We start from the raw sequence: 25,355 nt of genomic DNA on the forward strand, positions 1-25,355 counted from the left end.
TTGAAAGGTTGATTTAAATAAATTTGTCCTCTGAGAACAGACAGATTGAAAGCAATAGAGACTTTTCAGAAAAACACGCACATATTGGTAAGGTTTTACATATAGAATTAGAACCTTCACAGACACCCCTTCAAAGAACTCTATGTTGAAAATATTATCTGGACACAATGAACCTAGCTTAAAAATTCTTGTCACATTTCATTTCTCTAATTTTATGTTTGGGGAAAACGAGGCCCACGTAGATTAAATGAATTGCTTAAAATCAAGTTAGTGGATTCAGGCCCTATGTTAAAATCCAAGTCTTCACTCAAATATTATATTAATATTATCAGATAATTATATTCTGACCTAAAAGAGTATAATATTTTTTTAATCTTAAAATGCAGCACAGCACTAGAAACATGGTAAAACTTATGGCAACGACTGAAAATTAACTTTAAAAGTTTCTATTTTCATCCCTTTTACCAAACATGAAACTTCCCTATAAGAACCAGAAGGAAAACTATAGTAATCAAATTTCTTCATAGGTAGCATCCCTATATTTTCTCTAATGTATTTTTGGTTATTGTTATTGTTGTTTTCGGTTCTGTGAATTAATTGGCATTCATAGCTTTTACCTTGAGAGTCCTTGGGACTTCGGTTTCTTTCCCATGAAACTCATACAGCATATGCTTCTGCCTTGTATCATTCATTGTTTTTGTCTTAATCCTGAGGGGCCACTTTTGGCCAGTTGAATCTATTTATCCATTCTGACTTACTCTAAAACTTTTCAAATGAATTGGCTTTAGTTTTATCTGATTGAGAAGTAAAAGAGTATAAAAACTAAAAAAAGACTCTACATACGGTAAGTTCAGGCTCCTCTTCTTTTTTTTTTAATTTTTTTTTTCTTTACAATACTGTATTGATTTTGCCATACATCAACATGAGTCCGCCACGGGTGTACATAAGTTCCCACTCCTGAATCCCCCTCCCGCCTCCCTCTCTTCTTCTTAAGTAATGATGTATTTTATTCTTTCACACAAACCAGCTAATGTAGAACACCAAGTCATACCTGTATGTCACATCACTTTTTCATGCACAGAAGTGATGTTAGTTTCCTTAACAACTGCCAAGTAGTCATTCATTTTTCTTAATTCATTTAATTGTTTTGCACTTTCAAAATAGCTTGCCATTCATGCTTACGGTTTGTGTGCTGACATTCAGTGAAAAACTGCTGACTTGAACTTGTCCTTTGCTTTCTGTGTACTGTCCCAGGAGCAGGCTTCCTGGGTGTGCCAGTGTGATGACAACATGGTTCAGAGACTAGAAACAGACTTCAAGATGACTCTTCAGCAGCAGAGCACCCTGGAGCAGTGGGCAGCGTGGCTCGACAATGTGATGATGCAAGCACTGAAACCCTACGAAGGAAGACCCAGTTTTCCTAAAGCTGCCAGGCAATTTCTGCTTAAATGGTCTTTCTACAGGTATCATCTCAATTTTTCCTGTTCTGCAATTATGTATATACATGCGTCCCAGAAAAAAAGAATAGAGTGAGGAGGTTAGTATGTAGAAACTCTCTGTTGTGGTTATCTTCAGCCCACCTCGTGATTACAACATCATGGAATTGAACCAGGAGGCTTTTGGAAATAAAATTTCTGCTGGGAAAAGAAAGCCTCTTATTCAGAGCCCTAGAAGTTCTCAGATGGGAACATCAGAGATTGCAGTCTAGATACTGTGCTTAACAAGAGTCAGGAAAGTCCTCCTTTTGGCAAACATGTATCATTTAGGCTTTCCACCACTCTTCTTTTTATTCTCTACTTCAGGGATTCTCAGACTGTCCTTCCCTAGACCAGTAGCATGGCTGTTGCTTGGAAACACATTAAAAAATGTGTATTTTCAGACCCCTCCCCCAAACCTACCTTAATCATGAATTGCAGAGGAGAGGCCTAGCAATCTATGCTTTTTATAAAGTTCCGTCCAGGCAATTCAGATGGACACTCAGAACAATCTACTTAATTTTTTAATTTGATCAATTAAAATTGTTCTCAAACCTAGTTGCACCTCAGAATTAGTGGAAAGAAAAACAAAGTGCCTACCTACCTCCCAAAACTTACACACTCAAAATCATGGTGGTTTGAAAGTAGTAATTAGCAGTAGGGATAATCAGAAATTCTTTTTCTTCAGAAAGGGTACTTCTGGTATTCTAATGCATAGCTAGTTTAATATCAAATAATCTAGTAGATAACTCAAAATAAATAGCTTTTCAGTTCCGTTCAGTTCCTCGGGCGTGTCCGACTCTTTGCAACCCCATGAATCACAGCACGCCAGGCCTCCTGTCCATCACCAACTCCCAGAGTTTACTCAGACTCACATCCATTGAGTCAGAGATGCCATCCAGCCATCTCATTCTCTGTCGTCCCCTTTTCTTCCTGCCCACAATCCCTCCCAGCATCAGAGTTTTTTCCAATGAGTCAGCTCTTGGCATGAGGTGGCCAAAGTACTGGAGTTTCAGCTTTAGCATCATTCCTTCCAAAGAAATCCCAGGGCTGATCTCCTTCAGAATGGAGTGGTTGGATCTCCTTGCAGTCCAAGGGAATCTCAAGAGTCTTCTCCAACACAACAGTTTAAAAGCATCAATTCTTTGGTGCTCAGCTTTCTTCACAGTCCAACTCTCACATCCATGCATGGCTACTGGAAAAAGCATAGCCTTGAATAGATGGACCTTAGTTGGCAAAGTAATGTCTCTGCTTTTGAATATGCTCTATAGGTTGCTCATAACTTTCCTTCCAAGGAGTCAGCGTCTTTTAATTTCATGGCTGCAGTCACCATCTGCAGTGATTTTGGAGCCCCAAAAAATAAAATCTGACACTGTTTCTACTGTTTCTCCATATATTTCCCATGAAGTGATGGGACCAGATGCCATGATCTTCGTTTTCTGAATGTTGAGCTTTAAGCCAACTTTTTCACTGTCCTCTTTCACTTTCATCAAGAGGCTTTTTAGTTCCTCTTCACTTTCTGCCATAAGGGTGGTGTGTCATCTGCATATCTGAGGTTATTGATAGTTCTCCCGGCAATCTTGATTCCAGCTTGTGCTTCTTCCAGTCCAGTGTTTCTCATGATGTACTCTGCATATAAGTTAAATAAGCAGGGTGACAAATCACTTTTGGGCTAAAATAATTTATAAGTAAATGTATGTTTTTTTAGACATAGAATATCCCCAGAAGAGAAAAATTACTTATCAGTTCAGTTCAGTTCAGTCACTCAGTCGTGTCTGACTCTTAGCAACACCATGAATCACAGCACGCCAGGCCTCCTTGTCCGTCACCAACTCCCAAAATTCACTCAAACTGATGTCCATCGAGTCAGTGATGCCATCTAGTCATCTTATTCTCTGTCATCCCCTTCTCCTCCTGCCCCCAATCCCTCCCAGCATCAGAGTCTTTTCCAGTGAGTCAACTCTTCGCATGAGGTGACCAAAGTGCTGGAGTTTCAGCTTTAGCATCATTCCTTCCAAAGAAATCCCAGGGCTGATCTCCTTCAGAATGGACTGGTTGGATCTCCTTGCAGTCCAAGGGAATCTCAAGAGCCTTCTCCAACACCATAGTTCAAAAGCATCAATTCTTCGGCGCTCAGCCTTCTTCACAGTCCAACTCTCACATCCATACATGACCACTGGAAAAACCATAGCCTTGACTAGACGGACCTTAGTCGGCAAACTGATGTCTCTGGTTTTGAATATGCTATCTAGGTTGGTCATAACTTTCCTTCCAAGGAGTAAGCGTCTTTTAATTTCATGGCTGCAGTCACCATCTGCAGTAACTTTGGAGCCCAAAAAAATAAAGTCCGACACTGTTTCCACTGTTTCTCTATCTATTTCCCATAAAGTGATAGGACCAGATGCCGTGATCTTCGTTTTCTGAATGTTGAGCTTTAAGCCAACTTTTTCACTCTCCTCTTTCACTTTCATCAAGAGGCTTTTTAGTTCCTCCTCACTTTCTGCCATAAGTGTGGTGTCATCTGCATATATGAGGTTATTGAGATTTCTCCCAGCAATCTTGATTCCAGCTTGTGTTTCTTCCAGTCCAGTGTTTCTCATGATGTACTCTGCATAGAAGTTAAATAAGCAGGGTGACAATATACAGCCTTGCCGTACTCCTTTTCCTATTTGGAACCAGTCTGTTGTTCCATGTCCAGTTTTAACTGTTGCTTCTTGACCTGCATATAATTTTCTCAAGAGGCAGGTCAGATGGTCTGGTATTCCTATCTCTTTCAGAATTTTTCACAGTTTATTGTGATCCACACAATCAGAGGCTTTGGCATAGTCAATAAAGCAGAAATAAATGTTTTTCTGGAACTCTCTAGGTTTTTCAATGATCCAGCGGATGTTGGCAATTTTACTGTGGTTCTTCTGCCTTTCCTGAAACCAGCATGAACATCTGGAAGTTCACGGTTCGCGTATTGCTGAAGCCTGGCTTGGAGAATTTTGAGCATTACTTTACTAGTGTGAGCTATGAGTGCAATTGTGCAGTAGTTTGAGCATTCTTTGGCATTGCCTTTCTTTGGGATTGGAATGAAAATGAACCTTTTCCAGGCTTGTGGCTGCTGCTGAGTTTTCCAAATTTGCTGGCATATTGAGTGCAGCACTTTCACAGCATCATCTTTCAGGATTTGAAACAGCTCAATTGGAATTCCATCACCTCCACTAACTTTCTTTGTAGTGATGCTTTCTAAGGCCCACTTGACTTCACATTCCAGGATGTCTTTCTCTAGGAGAGTGATCACACCATTGTGATCATCTGGGTCATGAAGATCTTTTTTGTACAGTTCTTCTGTGTATTCTTGCCACCTCTTCTTAATATCTTCTGCTTCTGTTAGGTCCATACCATTTCTGTCCTTTCTCGAGCCCATCTTTGCATGAAATGTTCCCTTGGTATCTCTAATTTTCTTGAAGAGATCTCTAGTCTTTCCCATTCTGTTGTTTTCCTCTATTTCTTTACATTGATCACTGAGGAATGCTTTCTTATCTCTTCTTGCTATTCTTTGGAACTCTGCATTCAAATGGGTATATCTTTCCTTTTCTCCTTTGCTTTTTGCTTCTCTTCTTTTCACAGCTATTTGTAAGGCCTCCCCAGACATCCATTTTGTTTTTTTGCATTTCTTTTACATTGAGATTGTCTTGATCCCTGTCTCCTGTACAATGTCACAAACCTCCATCCATAGTTCATCAGGCACTCTGTCTATCAGATCTAGTCCCTTAAATCTATTTCTCACTTCCACTGTATAATCATAAGGGATTTGATTTAGGTCATACCTGAATGGTCTAGTGATTTTCCCTACTTTCTTCAATTTAAGTCTGAATTTATATATGATATCAAATGTTGTGATGAGCCATTGACCTTAGGTCTACTCTAGGGTTTAAAAACAGACTCTGTGCAAGTTGGCATGTATACCATATATATGGCATAGGATGGAATTGACAGATGGAGTTCCATTTCTTAAGATGTTAGGTAAAGTATATTTTTGACTGCAGCATTTACTCTTGTGGTGAGAGTTCATTTCTTTTCTTCTTTAGATCATAATGGGCTTTCTAAAAGCCATATGTACTTTAAACTTTAGGCAGTCCTAATTTAATTCCTGTGCAACCATGCGCTCATCAAAATAGTGGCTACAGGACCTACCACTGACTGTGGCTATGAGTACACTGTGGTCATCATCTGGACATCAGTAGTGAGTCCAAAACAGTTGTGAGAAGAGATGATATGCAAAGGAATAGCAAAGTTTAGAGACTAGTAGAAATTGTGAACCCGCTAAGCACAGATTATAGGATTTCCATCTTGTTTTGATTACCTTTATAAGGATTGAACCAAAGATTCCATTTTCATGGTAGAAGGTTTTTTATTGTGACTTCTTTCTTTTTCAACTGATTTAGTCCAATTCTTATTTCTTAAACTGAAGTGGAGTTGATTCCATATGTGTTTAAGTAGTTAAATTATCCTTATATCCTGAAAATGATTTTCTAGTGTCTGCATACCTGCCAAGTATACCTGTCAAGTCTGACACTTTGCAAGCCCATGGACTGTAGACCTCCAGGCTCCTTTGTCCATGGAATTCTCTAGGCAAGAATACTGGAGTGGGTTGCCATTTCCTCCTTCAGGTGATCTTCCTGACCCTGGGATTGAACCCATTCCCAGAGTTAAATAAATGCTATGAAAGAAAGCCTAGCAGTGGTGGTGGTGTTTTGTTTTTATTTTGGAATGGAATCATTCCACCATTTTGTGTCTCATATATGTAATACTTTTAGCCCACAGGGTTTGTAAAGTACCTTATTAAGGTGCTATCTAACTCTATGACCCACTGATATGCTTCATTAAAGCCAGCCCTAGGATTAGATCTGGGTGTCAGTGAGAAATGTGTTGATATGTTTTCCCTTGATATATGGGAAACATTTGGAAAACAATATCACAGTATTCTCAAAGTAGATGTAGCAATAGTAGTAGTATTAATGGAATTCAAAATTTTAACTTGGGAAAATTTCTTTAAAAGATTTCAGATATTTCCCCATTTGTTTGCAAGTTGATTTCATCCATTTGTTTTCCTTAGAAAATCATATAGGTGGTATATATGCTTCATGAATGATAAAACATGTTATACTAGCTGTTGCTCCAAAACCTCTAGGGGCAAAAGCACAGTACATCCTCTATATCAGAAAAAGCAAAGGTTTTTTTTTCCTCTTCTTCTTCTTCTTCTTACTGCTTTCTTATGCAGTTACATCAGACTTGCCCTTACTCCTCCCTGAGGATTTTTTTAAATCTGTTTAATAGATATCGTTTTAGAAATACACCCCTGGAGCCTTTGTCTCCACAGAGATCTGTTGAAGTATCTTGAAAGGAGAGAAAATTACTTACTCGTGTTTCTTGTTCTCTGCAGATATACAAACCCAGTAGATCATCACTTGCCTGCCCTCTGTCTGCCCTGAGTTGGGGATAATGGCTTGTTATTATTAGACACTATTATGGTTATTATTTTCATTTCAATAAGTCTTGAAGGTGTACAGTTCAGGGCTACTGAAGGAAAGGCACATTCAGAAAGATGCATACCTCCTGCTGGTAGGCGAAGTCAATAGCTTAGTAACGTAGAGGACTAAAATCTGACCTGTTTCTTACTGAGGCACAAGAACATATTGAGTAATGAAAACTTCATTCACAAACAGAAGCAGAGTTACAGAGTATTTTTTAAATGTTTTTGGCTTTGTAATAAGAATTTTGCAGTCACGTATACCAACTGTTCATTTTCTGAAGTTGATTAATCTCATAGTTTCTAAAATTCTGTGTATAGATTCACATGTATATACAAGAAATGGACTGGCAGAGTCGTGATAGCAGTAGTGGACGTGTTGCTGCAAGCACCCTCTGCTCCAAATGGGGGTCTTTCCTTGCCTAACATGGCTTTGAATGTCTACTGCTGGCTCCCTGGGAGGTGGAAAATATATTGCTGCCTTTCTTGGGCAGCAGTGCAGAAGTTAAGTTTCTCAGCCGTTTCTCAGCTTGGGTGTTTTGTGAATAACAGAACACAGACTTCCTCAGGGTCACCCTGCGGGTCAACCAAACATCCCATTTTTAAAGAATTAAATGTATAGCTTTGATACAATAACTTGACAGAGGGCACAGAGAACCTAGTTTGCCTACAGCTGAACAAATGTATAAGTCTTCCAGTTTGTGAATTAGCTGTAATCACTGTTTAAGGAGAGTTCACAGGGTGGAGTTGAGGGGTGGGGGGGTCACAGGTTCTCACCTTTCTTCTTAGGAATGTGTTATGTCTCCCCAAATACATAAAGAGGTGGCTTGAGTATCATATGTTCAAGTATATGTTTTAATTTTCATGCCATGAATTATGAAGATATATACACAAAGGTATTTCTCATCTGTTACAAAATGATTAACAGTTTTAACTCCAATTTTAAAGAGTTGAGTTCATGGCAACTTAGCAACATGAAATTCAGTGGAATCAATTTTGTAACATGTCTTACAGAAATCTGAATCAGTCAATAGGTTTCCAATTAAACTGTTAATTGTGTCATTTGATACTTGGCTTGTAGGGCAGAGGCCCAACACAGACAGCATAAAGTAGACATAGACATTATTAATAATATAATATAATAATCTGTTGTTATATTAATAATATAATTCAACTGATTCTCTTCTAAACATATGACAAGTTCATAGCAGATTATCAGTACTTTCAAAAGTAACTATTATAACTGAAGGTCAGCACACTTTTTTTGTTTTTTCATTTTCCAACAGAATTTTGTGTTACTTATGTCTTTATGCTGCAATAAGGTGATTGCCCAATTGTCAAAAAGTTTCCAAAACAGTTGGGATAGAACATGAAGCCCTTATCATGGGCTACAGACCCTCTATGGTCCAGCTGCTAGGGATTTCTAGTCCCATCATATATATTCTCTTTGCTTATATCTTCCCAGCCACAGCTTCTGGGCTATGCTTTCAATAAAACAAACAGTTCTGCCTCAGTCTCAGCATTTGCTCTCCTTTCTGCGAGGAAAGTGCACTTGTTCACATGGCTCACTCCCTCACTTCAGTCTCATATCTGCTCACTTAGCACCTCCTCAAAAAGTTTTCCTAACACCCTGACTTTAAGTGCCAGGGCCCATCACTCTGCAGTCTCTTGACGTGATTTACTTTTTTCATAGGATTTACCACTACCTAACTTTATAATTTATATCTACTCTGTTTTTATCAACCATCTGTCCTACTAGAATGTGAGCTCTGTTGAAACCAAACTTTTGTCTGACTTGCTGTAGAACAAGACCCTGACACACAGTATGAACATAATAAATATCTATTGAATGAATGAAAATTAATTGTCTTGGAAAAAAGAAATTGGCTTTGCATTTCTTTTACAAATACCATAAAGCTACTCAATATGAATATTGTTCTCAATCATTTACATTATTTTGAGGGAAATAAAAAGGCCTAAAAATTGGATTTAAAAACATATATATACATAATTCTTTCTGTATCTGTCCTGTCTATCCCTGTAAAGATTTACTGACATTGAACTGACACAGGATTGTTTTTCTATATTATAATAAATGTCTTCTTTTAAAATAAACCATTTTTATTATAAAATTAGTATATATTCACTTTAGAAAACCTGAAAAATACAAATACCGTACAAAGAATAAACTTAAATCATCCATAATTTACTACCCAGAAAGACCAATGGTAAAATGTTTTCTTTCAGTTTTATAGAAAATTGAGATCCAGTTGTTTATGAGTTTATTATCTGTATTTTTCCCTTAACATTATACCTCAAGCATATCTTAAGAAATATAATTTTGAATGTCCTTCCAATATTCCATTTTGTACACAATGGCAACCCACTCCGGTGTTCTTACCTAGAGAATCCCATGGACAGAGGAGCCTGCAGTCCATGAGGTCACAGAGTCGGACACGACTGAAGCGACTTAGCAAGCACTCATGCATACATTATTTAAACATTCCTTTTGTCTCTTATTCTTGAATATTTAGGTGGGTTTTGGTCTTGCAGTACAAGTATAAAACATACCTTCATGCTTATCTTTATATAAAGTTGCATGTTTATCGTCAAATAAATTCAAATAAATTTGCAGTTTTAAGTTGGCTGATACTATTTTAATGAAGTATGCTATCTTGAAGCTAATAAGTATTAACCATTCCCATTTATTTAGAGGTAGGACTTTTTCAAGAACTTTGCAGATAGTTTCTATGTTAAATGGGCTCATATTACATGTTTTCCATCTTTCACTTAGCATTTTATCATGAACATCTTTCCATCTTACTACCTTTATGTGTAATCGCTCTCATTTCTTTAAAGTGAGTGAAATTGCTCAGTCATGTCTGACCCTCTTTGTGACCCCATGGACTGTGACTCACCAGGCTGCTCTATACATGGAATTCTCTGGGCAAAAATACTGGAGTGAGTTACCATTCCCTTCCCCAGGGGGTCTTCACAACCCAGGGGTCAAACTCAGGCCTCCTGCATTGCAGGTGGATTCTTACCATTTGAGCTACTCAGAAAGCCCAATTTCTTTAATATATTGTATAAATTTCCATATATGAATGAGCCATTTTTTACCTAGTATCCTACAAGTGGTTATTTAGTGTTGCCCCCTATTTTCTCACTAGTATAAATATTGCTGCAATTAAAACCATCTTTGCTCATTTGTGTAAATTTCTAGAATTAGAACTGCTAGGTGAAAGCATTTGTGCATTTCTAATTTTTACATTTGTTGCCAAATTTCCCTTCATAAAAGTTTTGTGATTTTATGCTTCAAGAAACAATAAATGAGAGTTCTTTCCCCATAACCTCTTCAATGCTGATCTTTTAATTTCTTATAGTATAATAAATAATATATGGTATCTTACTTTAATTTATATTTCTTTTTTTTTTAATTTTTATTTTTTAATTTTAAAATCTTTAATTCTTACATGTGTTCCCAAACATGAACCCCCCTCCCACCTCCCTCCCCATAACATCTCTGTGGGTCATCCCCATGCACCAGCCCCAAGCATGCTGTATCCTGCGTCAGACATAGATTGGCGATTCAATTCTTACATGATAGTATACATGATAGAATGCCATTCTCCCAAATTATATTTATTTTAATTTTGAATAAGATTAATCATATATACTTGTTATGATTCGCTGAGAAGAAATGGAATAGCCATCATAATCAATAAAAGAGTCTGAAATGCAGTACTTGGATGCAATCTCAAAAACGACAGAAGGATCTCTGTTCTTTTCCAAGGCAAACTATTCAGTATCATGGTAATCCAAGTCTATGCCCCAACCAGTAAAGCTGAAGAAGCTGAAGTTGAACAGTTCTATGAAGACCTATAAGACATTCTAGAACTAACACCCAAAAAAGATGTCCTTTTCATTATAGGGGACTGGAATGCAAAAGTAAGAAGTCAAGAAACACCTGGAGTAGCAAGCAAATTTGGCCTTGGAATACAGAATGAAGCAGGGCAAAGACTAATAGGTTTCTGCCAAGAGAACACACTGGTCATAGCAAACACCCTCTTCCAACAACACAAGAGAAGACTCTACACATGGACATCACCAGATGGTCAACACCGAAATCAGATTGATTATATTCTTTGCAACCAGAGATGGAGAAGCTCTATACAGTCCGCAAAAACAAGACTGGAGGCTGACTGTGGCTCATATCATGAACTCCTTATTGCCAAATTGAAACTTAAATTGAAGAGAGTGGAGAAAACCACTAGACCATTCAGGTATGACCTAAATCAAATCCCTTAAGACTGTACAGTGCTATTTCAAATCCTGAAAGATGATACTGTGAAAGTGCTGCACTCAATATGCCAGCAAATTTGGAAAACTCAGCAGTGGCCACAGGACTGGAAAAGGTCCGTTTTCATTCCAATCCCAAAGAAAGGCAATGCCAAAGAATGCTCAAACTACTGCACAATTGCACTCATCTCTCACACTAGTGAAGTGATGCTTAAAATTCTCCAAGCCAGGCTTCAGCAATACGTGAACTGTGAATTTCCAGATATTCAAGTTGGTTTTAGAAAAGGCAGAGGAACCAGAGACCAAATTGCCAACATCCACTGGATCATCAAAAAGGCAAGAGAGTTCCAGAAAAACATCTATTTCTGCTTTATTGACTACGGCGATGCCTTTGATTGTATGGATCATAATAAACTGTGGAAAATTCTAAAAGAGATGGGAATACCAAACCACCTGACCTGCCCCCTGAGAAACTTGTATGCAGGTCAGGAAGCAACAGTTAGAACTGGACATGGAACAACAGACTAGCTCCACATAGGGAAAGGAGTATCTCAAAGCTGTATATTGTCACCCTGCTTATTTAACTTCTATGCAGAGTACATCCTGAGAAACGCTGGGCTGGATGAAGCACAAGCTGGAATCAGGATTGCTGGGAAAATAACAATAACCTCAGATATTCATATGACACCACCCTTATGGCAGAAAGTGAAGAAAAAGTAAAGAGCCTCTTGATGAAAGTGAAAGAAGAGAGTGAAAAAGTTGGCTTAAAGTTCAGCATTCAGAAAAGTAAGATCATGGGATCTGGTCCCATCACTTCATGGGAAATAGATGGGGAAACAGTGGAAACAGTAACAGATTTTATTTTGGGGGGCTCCAAAATCACAGCAGATGGTGACTACAGCCATGAAGTTAAAAGACGCTTACTCCTTGGAAGGAAAGTTATGACCAACCTAGATAGCATATTAAAAAGCTGAGACATTACTTTACCATCAAAGATCCATCTAGTCAAGGCTATGGTTTTTCCAGTAATCATGTATAAATGTGAGAGTTGGACTATAAAAAAAACCTGAGCACCAAAGAATTGATGGTTTTGAACTATGGTGTTGGAGAAGACTCTTGAGAGTCCCTTGGACTACAAGGAGATCCAACCAGTCCATTCTGAAGGAGATCAGCCCTGGGATTTCTTTGGAAGGAATGATGCTAAAGCTGAAACTCCAGTACTTTGGCCACTTCATGCCAAGAGTTGACTCATTGGAAAAGACTCTGATGCTGGGAAAGATTGAAGGTGGGAGGAGAAGGGGACAACAGAGGATGAGATGGTTGGATGGCATCACCAACTCAGTGGACATGAGTTTGAGTAAACTCCAGGAATTGGTGATGGACAGGGAGGCCTGACATGCTCGGTCCATGGGGTTGCAAAGTTGCAGACACAACTGAACTGAACTGAACTCCAACATACGTAATAGTGTAGCAATAGGCAGTTTTCTTAGGATCTCACACACATTATCTCACTTGACTCTCAAGCTAATTTTGAACCTTAAAATTTTGAATGATGTACAGTCAAGATCATAGAGTGGTTAATGTGGATCTCACTCCAAACCTATGGATGAAAAACTGTTTGTTTTTTTTTTTCTTTTTAGTAAGTAAATCCACAGAAGGAGAGATTCTCTGCCATCTTATTGTAACACCTATTCTTGTTGCTATAACCAAATGAGAGTGAGAAGCTCAGCTCCTCCTGTTTTGTGTATTAGGATCATAATCACTTATATTTGAGTCTTGTTCTATTCATTCATAAGTTTATTTCACAACCTTTAACCCACTTTATCCTTGAAATAATCACATAAATGAGATAAGGCCAAAAGAATTGTTTTTATTTTCACCCAAAAGGAAAACACTCTCGAGGAAATGGTGTTTTTTGAGATTGACAGTGATTTAATGAGAAACCAGAATCAGAATCCAGGGCTTTAGGGTTTTAGATGTACAATGGTGATCTGTCACTTGCCAAGTTGAATGTGTAGATTTGATGCATTAGTAGCCACTATATAATTATGGTTAAAAGTGAAAGATAAAACAAAAGTACAGTCTTCTGTATGTCCATCTGTCCATCATTTTACAGTTCTTCATTGCAAAATAAGGCTTAGGAATATTGTTGTTTGTTGTTCAGTCACTAAGTCGTGTCTGACTCTTTGTGACCCCATGAACTGTAGCCTGCTAGGATTCTCTGTCCATAGAATTTCTCAGGCAAAAATTCTGTAGTGGGTTGCCATTTCTTTCTCCAGGGGATCTTCCCAACCCAGGGATCAAACATACTTCTCCTACATTGACAGGTGCATTCTTTACCACTGAACCATCAGAGAACCCCCTTAGCAATATTAACCCATACATTTGTGAGATTCTCTCTCTTCCTCCTATCTGAGAATATAATGGCTATTTTAATTTGTGTAGGATAAAAATCTCTAGAGAAAGACACTAAATGAAAGTGAAGAGAAACACACACACATCCTACTCTGACTCTAAGTTAAAAATATTAAGGATATTTGAAGTGCATGGTCAAGCTTAATATTTGACATGTCTTCAATGAAGCCAAAATTTTATTTTGACTTACTTCTATTTTGAGTATAATAGAGTGTATTGTTAGTGTTTAATTAAAATGTATATTTCATATTTTGGTATTTTATAGTTACACATTCATATTTTTCAAGGTTATGCATTTTTAATTGACTTTATTGTGCTCTTGCTAATAGGAAAATCACCATAATTTAATGGAAATCAGTACGGAAGTGGAATCACTTAATAAGTTTGCCTTCCAACAAAAGTTGCAAGGATCCCTGTATGTCCTCTCCTACCTTCTACATTGCCACATCTGGGAACATTACTTAGTATATTTGTAAACTTGCTTGTGTATTTGTAAACATTGTATAGTATATTTTGTACTTAGTCAGGGACAAATACATATTTTCCCCAAAGTGTACCTCAGAATCATTGAGAGATGGTGATACAGTGTTTACCCATCATCATAAGACTTTTACTTTGAGATGCTTTTTCTTATGGTGATGAATTAAGAACTAAATAGACATTTCTCCAAAGAAGACATACGGATGGCTAACAAACACATGAAAAGATGCTCAACATCACTCATTATTAGAGAAATGCAAATCAAAACCACAATGAGGTACCACTTCACACCAGTCAGAATGTCTGTGATCCAAAAATCTGCAAGCAATAAATGCTGGAGAGGGTGTGGAGAAAAGGGAACCCTCCTACACTGTTGGTGGGAATGCAAACTAGTACAGCCACTATGGAGAACAGTGTGGAGATTCCTTAAAAAATTGCAAATAGAACTGCCTTATGACCCAGCAATCCCATTGCTGGGCATACACACTGAGGAAACCAGAATTGAAAGAGACACATGTACCCCAATGTTCATCGCAGCACTGTTTATAATAGCCAGGACATGGAAGCAACCTAGATGTCCATCAGCAGATGAATGGATAAGAAAGCTGTGGTACATATACACAATGGAGTATTACTCAGCCGTTAAAAAGAATACATTTGAATCAGTTCTGATGAGATGGATGAAACTGGAGCCGATTATACAGAGTGAAGTAAGCCAGAAAGAAAAACACCAATACAGTATACTAACACATATATATGGAATTTAGAAAGATGGCAATGACGACCCTGTATGCAAGACAGCAAAAAAGACACAGATGTGTATAACGGACTTTTGGACTCAGAGAGAGAGGGAGAGGGTGGGATGATTTGGGAGAATGGCATTGAAACATGTATACTATCATGTAAAAATTGAATCGCCAGTCTGTGTCCGATGCAGGATACAACATGCGTGGGGCTGGTGCACGGTGATGACCCAGAGAGATGTTATGTGGAGGGAGGTGGGAGGGGGGTTCGTGTTTGGGAACGCATGTACACCCGTGGTGGATTCATGTCAATGTATGGCAAAACCAATACAGTATTGTAAAGTAAAATAAAGTAAAAATTAAAATTTAAAAAAAAATCTTTTTTTAAATTGATTCTGACCTATTTGTCAGCTTGCTTATGACAATAAAATGTTTTTTCCCAATGAGTGCCTATCTAGTTCTCATAGGATCTAGTCAAGTCCTAATGAAGATTACCTCTTTACCACTCTGTTTGAAAAAGTTGAGCCAACTGCTTCATTTATGAAATTATTCCATGGAAAGTCATGCACTATACCAATCTATTAGACCTATAACTTCTTTTAATAGGAAAAGTAGGCTGAACGCTAATCCTGGTCACTAACACTGGCTGCCTCTGTGTCTTTTCTCTTGGACAGCTCAATGGTTATTCGGGACTTAACTCTACGCAGTGCTGCTAGCTTTGGCTCCTTCCACCTGATCCGTCTACTCTACGATGAATACATGTTCTACTTAGTAGAACATCGTGTTGCTCAGGCAACAGGAGAGACACCCATAGCAGTCATGGGTGAGGTAAGAGAAGCTAAATGAGCTATGACCCACAAGGCTTTCTAAAAAGATCTGAATTTTATTTTAATCTAAATATTAATTATCAAAGCGATGGTTTCTAATCAGTGAGTCTTGGACTCCAGAGAGCCTGTATAGTTACTTCAGGGGGTCCCTAAATCCCTTTGTTCATATTTTATTAGTCAAAAGATTCTAAAATCGTAGATGATATCATGGAAAAGTACATGGAATATTTCAATATGCTATAAAAGTCTATATATAAAAGAAAAGCTTGAGAATCACTGGACTTAAAAATCCTTAGTATTACTCAACCATAAAACAGAATCAGGTAATGCCATTTGCAGCAACATAGATGATCCTAGAAATTATCATACCAAGTGAAGTAAATCAGACAGAGACAAATATATGATATTTATATGTGGAATCTAAAGAAAGTAGTTACAAATAAATTTATTTACAAAACAAAAACAGACATACAGACATGGAAAACAAAATTATGGTTACAAAAAGGAAAGCAGGGAGGGATAAATTGGGGAATATAGGATTAATAATAATGTAAATCAGGCTTCCCTGGTGGCTCAGATGATAAAGAAGCTGCCTGCAATGCGGGAGACCCGGATTCAATCCTTGGGTCAAGATCTCCGGGAGAAGGGAATGGCAACCCACTCCAGTATTCTTGCCGAGAGAATTCCATGGACAGAGGAGCCTGGTGGGCTACAGTTCATGGGGCCGCAAAGAGTCAGACCTGACTGAGCGACTAACACATAGGTTTAACAGATGCACACTACTGTATATACAGTAGATAAACAAGGTTTTACCCTATGGCACAGGGAAATTTATCCAATGTTTTATAATAAAATATAATGGAAAAGAACTGAGAAAAAAGTTTGCAGATATATATAAATATGTGTGTGTATATATATATATATATATATATATATATAGCCAAATCACTTTATTGTATACCTGGAACTATCACAGTATTGTAAATCAACTATACTTGAATTAAAAAATAAAAATGTCATTGACTGGAAGATAAGGAAGATTGATGCTTCTGATAAGGCTATGGCCTAGGACCTGAGAGGGAAAAGTTAAATATGTATCTTGTTGACTCTATCCAGGTGCCCAGGAAAAGAATGAAGGATAATAACAATGATGATGAAAGTGATAGCTAACATTCCAGGAGCACTTACTATGTGCCAAACATAGTCCTAAGTCCCTTATATATATAATAAAGCATTTAATACATATAACAATGCTTTGAGATAGGTGCTACCTCATAATGTTTTACTGATGAGAATCTGAGGTTCAGGAAGGAAGCTAAGGCACAGAGAGATTAAAAGGTTATATATCTAGCAAGCGGTGGAGACCTCTTTTAAGTATTCAGTCTGATTTTCACACCCATGCTCCTAATCAATAAAGATGTAGAAAAAAAATTCTCTTCTTCATAATTTCTGGATAGTGCCAAGATGTCATTGATATGTTCAACATATTGTAAAGCTAAAATGCTGAAGTTAATATATATGAGGTTGGTTAATATATTGAGGGATAGATGTACATGCTTATATGATTCAGCACTGGCTCACTTTGTTGTACTGTACTGGATTTTGACTGAATCCAGATTTTGCTAGATTATACCAGATTAGGCAGTGTTACATTTTATCATCCAAAGCAGTCAAGAAGACATATTCACTTTTAAACTATGCATATGTGCTTATTTAAATTAGAAAATAGCAGTTTTATAAATATGATGACAAAGTATAAATTAAAATATATAGTAAAATACCACAAGGATCTATGTAAGTATTCTAATATAAATAAAATACATGTGAATTTTATTTAGAATGTTGGTTAAAATATTCTTCTTTCCCTCTTTAAAACCCTTACTGTTTGCTGATCTACATGTGTTTGTATGTTTCTTAATGGTGATTGTGCCTAAATGATGCCAATTATGTATATATGAGAATTAAGCAAGATTCATTTTAGCTTTTAAATTACGGGCAGATCCTCATGTGACCAAAGCAGTCTGAACTTTTCTTAGATTTGACTTCCCCTCAGTGCCTCTTTTCTTAGTTCTTCTCTGATTGTCTGGTTGCAAAATGCCCGATTGGCAAGTAGATTAAATACTATAAACTTTCTTAACCCAGGGCTCAAAAAGTTCTGAAATAGACATCCCTTTTGGTGTATTTAACGCATTTGGCACATACCTCCTGTGCTCCAGGACCTCTATAGCAGGATGACCAGGATAATGATCATAGGGATTCTCATTAATACCATGTGGCTAATCCTGATGCATGGTCTTTGCTTGCCTTGCATCTTTAGGGAATGAAAGCTGTGGCTGTAAGCCACTGACATGGCATGAAGATTTAACTACTTCCTCATATGCTAGTACAGGAAGTACTGGCTCACCAGAATTAAAATGGCTGTATATAGTCTATACTGCCAAGAAACATTCTAAATGGCTTTTTTTTTTACCTTATGTAAACAATGTAAATGAATAAGACACTGTCACATGATTCAAAAATATGACACAAAATCTAGATCAGAAAGTGATCTTCTCTAAGATCAAAGATCTAAGCATACCTCTTGATTTCTTTGCTTACTATCTCCTTACTCAGTTTATAGGAAAACCCTCTGAGTTGTCCGTGCTCATCATTATTCAGTCCAAGTCAAGTAAAGTTAATTTTACAGGTTTGATCTCCCTATAACATTTATGCCTCATAGAACAAACAATAAGCCGTTATAGACTTGCTAGCTATGGTCATATTATCATATCTAAAATTTCTTGATTCTTGGGGAAAGGAGAAAGAAATGCAAGATAAAGGAAGGCTGTTTTCCCATGTATCTTTTCATGTGTTACCCTAAGCCTACCCTAGAAGTCAGATTGGAGGTAAAAAGGCTTTCATGTGTCAAGCCTCAGCTGTAATCTAACTCCTTAGATGACTTCCATTTCAAAAGAAAAGGTCCAGAAGTGCCTGTGTATACAGTGGGCATGATACTACAGGCCAGAATCCATGGAAATCCATAAAAATTCACCATTACTCTCAATTGCAGCTAGTGGTTTTCAATCATCAGTGATAACAACCACAGTTGTCACTATTTAGTGTGAGTTTATCATACCCTTAATGAAATTAAGCTCTTAATCTATCTACTAATAGTCCTTTCTCAGTAAACAGTTCTCTCCCTCTGGATCAGGTTGAATATGTGAGCATCATCTTTACATATCTTTCTGTTTTGACCTGCGTGTCCAACCAGTTACTAAGTCTGCCCTTTCCCAAACTCCACATAGTGAAGGCAGTATCATCTTATGAAAATGCAAACCTGATTGTGTTATACCCTCTTAAAACCCTTTAGTGACTTTATCTTCTGCTAGTTAAGAAACAAAAATCTTTCTGTGATATAAAATCTGGCCTTTCTCTCTGATCAAACTCACCCTCTCTCTTCCAGGTCCTTCTGTTGCAATTACAGTAGTCTTTTCTCTGTTCTTACTCAAGTTTTTCTCATCACTGGATAAGTGTGTAAATAGTTCTTTTACCTAGAACTGTCTGCCTGACTCTCTTTGCCTATTCTGACTCCTTCATGTCTTAAATACCATTTCCTCTAGGAGGTCCAATTTCCCTCAGACTACATTAGATACTCCTTTTCTCTCTAATTTATACTTTTCATTCTAGAACCTGCAGAATAATAAGTGCTTTGTATGATTTGTGTTATTATAGATTTAATGCCTGGAAATAATGGAGGACTTTGAGTCAGAAGTATTGAACTCTGCTTACAGTTCTGTAACTTATGGTAGTATAATCTCAGGCAAATCATGTTCACTTAGGCTGATTCTCTGACTTATCTCTAAAATTAATGTATTCATTTATTTAACAAATGCTTCCTTCCCTGTCCTTCACTATCTCCCAGAGTTTGCTGTAAATCGGGTCCATTGAGTCAGTGATGCCATCCAACCATTTCATGCTCTGTTGCTCTCTTTTCCTCTTGCCTTCAGTCTTTCCCAGCATCAGGGTCTTTTCCAGTGAGTCGGCTCTTCGCATCAGGTGACCAGAGCATTGGAGCTTCAGCTTCAGCATCAGTCCTTCCAATGAATTTTCAGGGTTGATTTCCTTTAGGATTGACTGGTTTGATCTTGATGGCCAAGAGACTCTCAAAATTCTTCTCTGGCACCACAGTTCAAAAGCATCAGTTCTTTAGCACTCAGCCTTCTTTATGGTCCAACTCTCATATCCATACATGACTACTGGAAAAACCATATTTTTGACTATATAGACCTTTGTCAGAAAAGTGATGTCTCTACTGTCTAGGTTTGTCATAGCTTTTCTTCCAAGGAGCAAGTGTCTTTTAATTTCAAGGCTGTAGTCACCATCTGCAGTGATCTTAGAGCACAAGAAAATAAAATCTGTCAGTTTCCATGGTTTCCCCATCTATTTCCCCATGCCATAAAATGATGGAACCAGATGACATGATCTTAATTTTCTGAATGTTTAGTTTCAAACCAGCCTTTTCACTCTCCTCTTTCACTTTCATCAAGAGGCTCTTTAGTTCCTCTTCGCTTTCTGCCATTAGGGTGGTGTCATCTGCATATCTGAGATTATTGATATTTCTTCTGGCAATCTTGATTCCAGCTTGTGCTTCATCCAGCCCAGCATTTCACATAATGTACTCTGCGTAGAAGTTAAATCAGCAGGGTGACAATATAAAACCTTTACGTACTCCTTTCCCAGTTTTCAACCAGTTTGTCATTCCATGTCTGGTTCTGTTGCTTCTTGACCTGCATACAGGTTTCTCAGGAGGCAGGTAAGGTGGTCTGGTATTCCCATCTCTAAGAATTTTCCACAGTTTGTCATGATCCACACAGTCTTACACATCTATTCTATAATGTTTAGTATATAGTAAGGAACAAGATGAATTTTGACACTGCATTCATGGAACTTATATTTTAGTAGTGGATACATATTTGTTAAATGTTCACATAACTATATAGATATAAATTCTGAGAAATACTGCAAAGGAAAATTAAAGAGATATAGGAATACTTAGGGCTTCCCTGGTGGCTCAGCTCGTAAAGAATCTGCCTGCAATGTGGGAGACCTGGGTCTGATCCCTTGGGTTGGGAAGACCCCCTGGAGAAGGGAAAGGCTACCCATTCCAGTATTCTGGCCTGGAGAATTCCCTGAACTGTATAATCCATGGTGTCGCAAAGAGTCAGACATGAATACTTAAAGAATAATACGTTATTACTATTATACTAATAATACTTAAGGAATAATATTCATTTGTGAGTGAATATTATTTTTAACTCATTTTACAAACAGTGAAATGAGACACAGAACCATCAAGTCACACAGAGTCACACAGCTACTAGGTTATAAAATCAGGTTTGGAAGCCAAGCACCCTGGCAGGATTAACCCTTGCTGGTATTCTGCCATGTTTGTTACCTGCTGCAGGATAGAGTGAGACTGAAGCAAGAATAGTTCAGATATTAGTGATGGGAAAGTGGAAAAACAGTCACAAACTTACTGGACTTTTGTTTTGCATTTATAGGTATTGTATGTGGGACAGATATCAGACAGCTAAGGGGCTTCCCTTGTGGCTCAGCCATAAAAATTCTGCCTGCAATGCAGGAGACATGGGTTCAATCCCTGGATTGGGAAGTTCCCCTGGAAAAGGAAATGGCAACCCACTCCACTCTCCTTGCCTTGAAATCCCATGGACAGAGAAGCCTGATGGGCTACAGTCTATGGAGTTGCAAAGAGTCAGACATGACTTAGTGACTAAAGAGAGAGTCAGCTAAATAGATCCAAAGGCAAGGGGAAAGGTTTCCCTTTTAAAGTAGCTTAAGGGACAATACATCTTTTCATTAATGTGAATTCAGTACATGTTTTTAAATTAAAATTATTTACATTATTTGAGCAAGCAGGAGAGACCAATACCTGATGTTTTACGTACAAACACTGTACACAAACATACAGTTATGTTTTTGCATTCCCTGTAGCACTATTTCAGTTGTTGAAATGAAGGCTACCATGTAATGGAACTCCCAAACAAAAGAGCATCACCACTATGAGTTTTCTTCTAAATGTCAAGCCTGCTACTATATAACACCAACTAGCAAGTTATTCAAAGTATTTGCATTTCAAAAATGACATTATTATTTTTATTTTTTGTCTGGGTGATAAAAAGGAAACAATTTATTTACTGCTAAAATTTATGCAATTTTTTGAATTTTATTTAAATATTATAAGTATACCAATAGACTTTCTGGCAGTGATAAAATTTGAAGAGAAGGAATAAAATAAACAAGTTGCATCTGTTTGCACACTTGTTAAATTCTTTTAAAAATCATAAGGTTTTCTGTGCAGCTTTGACACAGAAAATTGAGCAGAAAAATATCCATTTATTTGGATTTTATGACTGTTTGAAGTATATTTGGAAGTTTATGGCAAAAATGCTTTATTACTTTAAAATATATGTTGTTTTAATATAGTCATTGAATCTCCAAATTTGTATTGCTACATAAAATGACTTTGTGACATTTTTATGTTTAATGTATTAAGTATATTTAAATTGTCTTTATCATAATTTAATTATACTTAATAGAATATCTAAGACATCTATCTCTAATCAACTTTTTAAAATAAAATTAGGAACCAAAACATGCTTTAATTTTTAGTTGTGAATATCAATATTAAAAATATAATATTTTAGTAATATTTTTAGTGAAAAAATTAAGGCACTCTTAAGGATTTACCATTAAAAGAAAACTGTCTTGGCTTCAGTAATACTGATACACTCAGAGGGAAAGGGAAAAAACTGTTTAAAACCTAAAAAGTGGAGAAGAGCAATAATAATTCACAGATAAGCCTTTAGGATAAAAATTGAGTGAAAAAGTTCCATTTGATAGAAGTACAACCATTGTAAACAAGCATGAATGCTCAAAATCAAATTAGTGATAAACAGATTTCAGTGAGCACTATTATTCTAGTGCACCAAGGGAATACACTGAAAATGTACTTGTTGAATAATAGACTTGTTATAGAATATTTTAAAAGGGATTATATCACAAGTTAAAATCATTTGCAGGAAAAAAGCGCATCTTGGAACAGTAGTGACTTAAGTATAATGAGTACTTGTCAAAAGTTTTATTATTTATAACAAAGCTTACTTTTTATTAATATTTTTTTTCTAATCGAGGACTGGCCTGGTGACAGTTACTGTGCCGAATGCCTTACATTCTTATTTAATATTCACCAAAATCTTGCAAAGAATCTCTTCCTGTCCCCATTTCACCCATAAGGAAAATACAGGTTGAAAGTCACCCAATATCAGAACTAGTCAGTGGTAGAGCTGACTGTAGAAAGTGGGTCAGTCTCACCCCAGATAGCCAAATGAGTTCAATCCACATTTTAATTTTTCACTGCATAAATTGTTTATAGATAGTTTCAAAACAGGGACTGATTTATTTCTGTACTTTACAACTCCCCCCAAATGCATGCACACTCGCAGTCTCACACACACTAGATGCCTGGCGTGAAAGCTTGCATTATGTTGTTCCAGGGCAAGGCTTCTTTCCTCTGTTTCGCAGGCTGCATCTTGATAGTCCTACCACCCTTCCCCTTTCCACTTTTTGTTAGTTAGCAAACTAAATAGAGTATTAGTCTAAGCAAATTGCAATTGGAAAGCTTAATCTGCCAGAAAACAACAACAACAACAAATTATACCCTTCAGTTCCTCTGTACCCACCCACAGACTAGACCTAAATCAAAATTATGTTTTTAGAATTTGCAGTTTGCTTTTAGCTGTAAATCTGCTCCTCTACATTAGCACAATTCTAACAACTTGAAAATAAATGATAAAAGTGACCCCCTGGAAAACCTTTCTCCTACACTTCATCCTCCAAGTTTCTAAGAGTTATCTCTGTAGATATTTTCCAATTTTTTTTCCTCTTTGCTGGTTTATCATTCTGCTCCTTACTCTCCTTGCATTTGAGAAAAGCATCTATTGACTCAGCACCTCAGAGCTGCAACCTTGTCCCTCTGGGCTGGATCCCTGTACATTAGCTTCCTCTACTTGGTTTCCTTTGTGGCTTGCTCTGGGCTCTAACCTCTCCTCACATCCTCTTCAGGGAATGGAGTTTTGCTTAGAGATCTGGTGTAAACACAGTGCAGCAATAGATGCCCCCAAAATACTCATTCAAGATTGTTGTTGTTGTTCAAGCAATAGATGCCCCCATATTACTCATTCAAGATTGTTGTTGTCATTCAACTCAAGTCACATCCAACTCTGCAGCCCTATGGACTGCAGCGTGCCAGGCTTCCCTGTCCTTCACCATCTCCTGGCATTTGCTGAAACTCATGTCCATCGAGTCAGTGATGCTATCCAACCATCTCATTCTCTTTCATCCCCTTTTCTTCCTGCCCTCAATCTTTCTGAGCCACAAGCCTTTTCCAGTGAGTGGGCTCTTTGCATCAGGTGGCCTAAGTATTAAAGCTTCACCTTCAGCATCAATCCTTCATTCATGGTGAAGTGAAAATTGCTCAGTTATGTCTGACTCTTAGCAACTCCATGGACTATACAGTCCATGGAATTTTTTAGGCCTGAATACTGGAGTGGGTAGCCTTTCCCTTCTCCAGGGGATCTTCCCAACCCAGGGATTGAACCCAGGTCTCCCGCATCACAGGCGATTCTTTACCAGCTGAACCACAAGGGAAGCCCTCATTCATGGTAGGAAGTAGAAAAAATGAAACAATACCAGCTAACAGAATGTCTCATTTCATTTCATGATGAACATACTGGATTTCCATATCAGGAAAATAAAGCTCCTAGACTAACTCCTAGAGGGTGATGTGCTCCCTCTCCCCAGAATATGCCTTCAGTATTTCAGAGAGCCTCTGTATGAAGTTGGGTTTTCATGAGTGCTTACAACTGGAGCTTGGTTTTCCCAGAGAGTTTGGAAGTGGGCAAAGAGAAGAAAATCGAAATCCAAGATTTCTGGACATTTTTCAAGAACTAAAATGGTCAGTGTAGACAATAGGAAGGGAAATTCAGCACACTGTCCTCGTCAACAATGTCCACCACTGGGCTCTTCGCTTAGAAACAGTTCGCTGGTAGCCCCAGCTTTGAAGTCAGCTAGGTGTGAAAGGTTCCCAGGCGTAGATTAAGCATGACAGCGCCCCCTGCTGGCCTCCTTGCCACACTCTGTCTTCCTGTACCCAGCCCATGTGTCTGGCCCTGCCCGTTGTCTTCCTGGTATTTTTGCTCACAGACACAGGTGAAGATGGTGGTCGCTGGTCCTCCTGGGAAAAAAATGTCATTGTTTGAGATGGGTAAGCTCCTTAATTCACGGGAATGGTTTTCTGCTTTTCATCATCACTGTACTAAAATATACTTTAATATAAGTATGAGAGACTTTCAACATTTATATGGGCCAGGTGTGATAATCCTACAAGTACTTCAAATCTGATTCACTCTAGTGGTAAAAGTCTTCTTGTTACAAAGAGAACATGTTTCTACACTCTCATCACCGTTGTCTCCCCAGTTAATAATTTTCAAAAAGGGGAAGTGGCATAATCAAAATAAGAAGTGCTCCTCTGACAGAATAA

At 37.6% G+C, this 25,355-nt stretch overlaps 1 protein-coding gene across 2 annotated transcripts in view; it reads left to right on the forward strand.

Annotated features, from left to right (window-relative positions):
- Positions 1-25,355, forward strand: part of RFX3 (regulatory factor X3) — a 188,534-nt gene that overhangs the window by 152,044 nt on the left and 11,135 nt on the right. For both annotated transcript variants that reach the window (XM_068974262.1, XM_068974263.1), the window contains exons 13-14: positions 1,255-1,463; positions 15,605-15,758. In XM_068974262.1, the coding sequence (XP_068830363.1) occupies positions 1,255-1,463; positions 15,605-15,758 (363 nt within the window). The remainder of the gene's footprint in view (positions 1-1,254; positions 1,464-15,604; positions 15,759-25,355) is intronic.

This window comes from Capricornis sumatraensis, chromosome 6 (assembly GCF_032405125.1).
Source record: "Capricornis sumatraensis isolate serow.1 chromosome 6, serow.2, whole genome shotgun sequence".
NCBI lineage: Eukaryota > Metazoa > Chordata > Mammalia > Artiodactyla > Bovidae > Capricornis > Capricornis sumatraensis.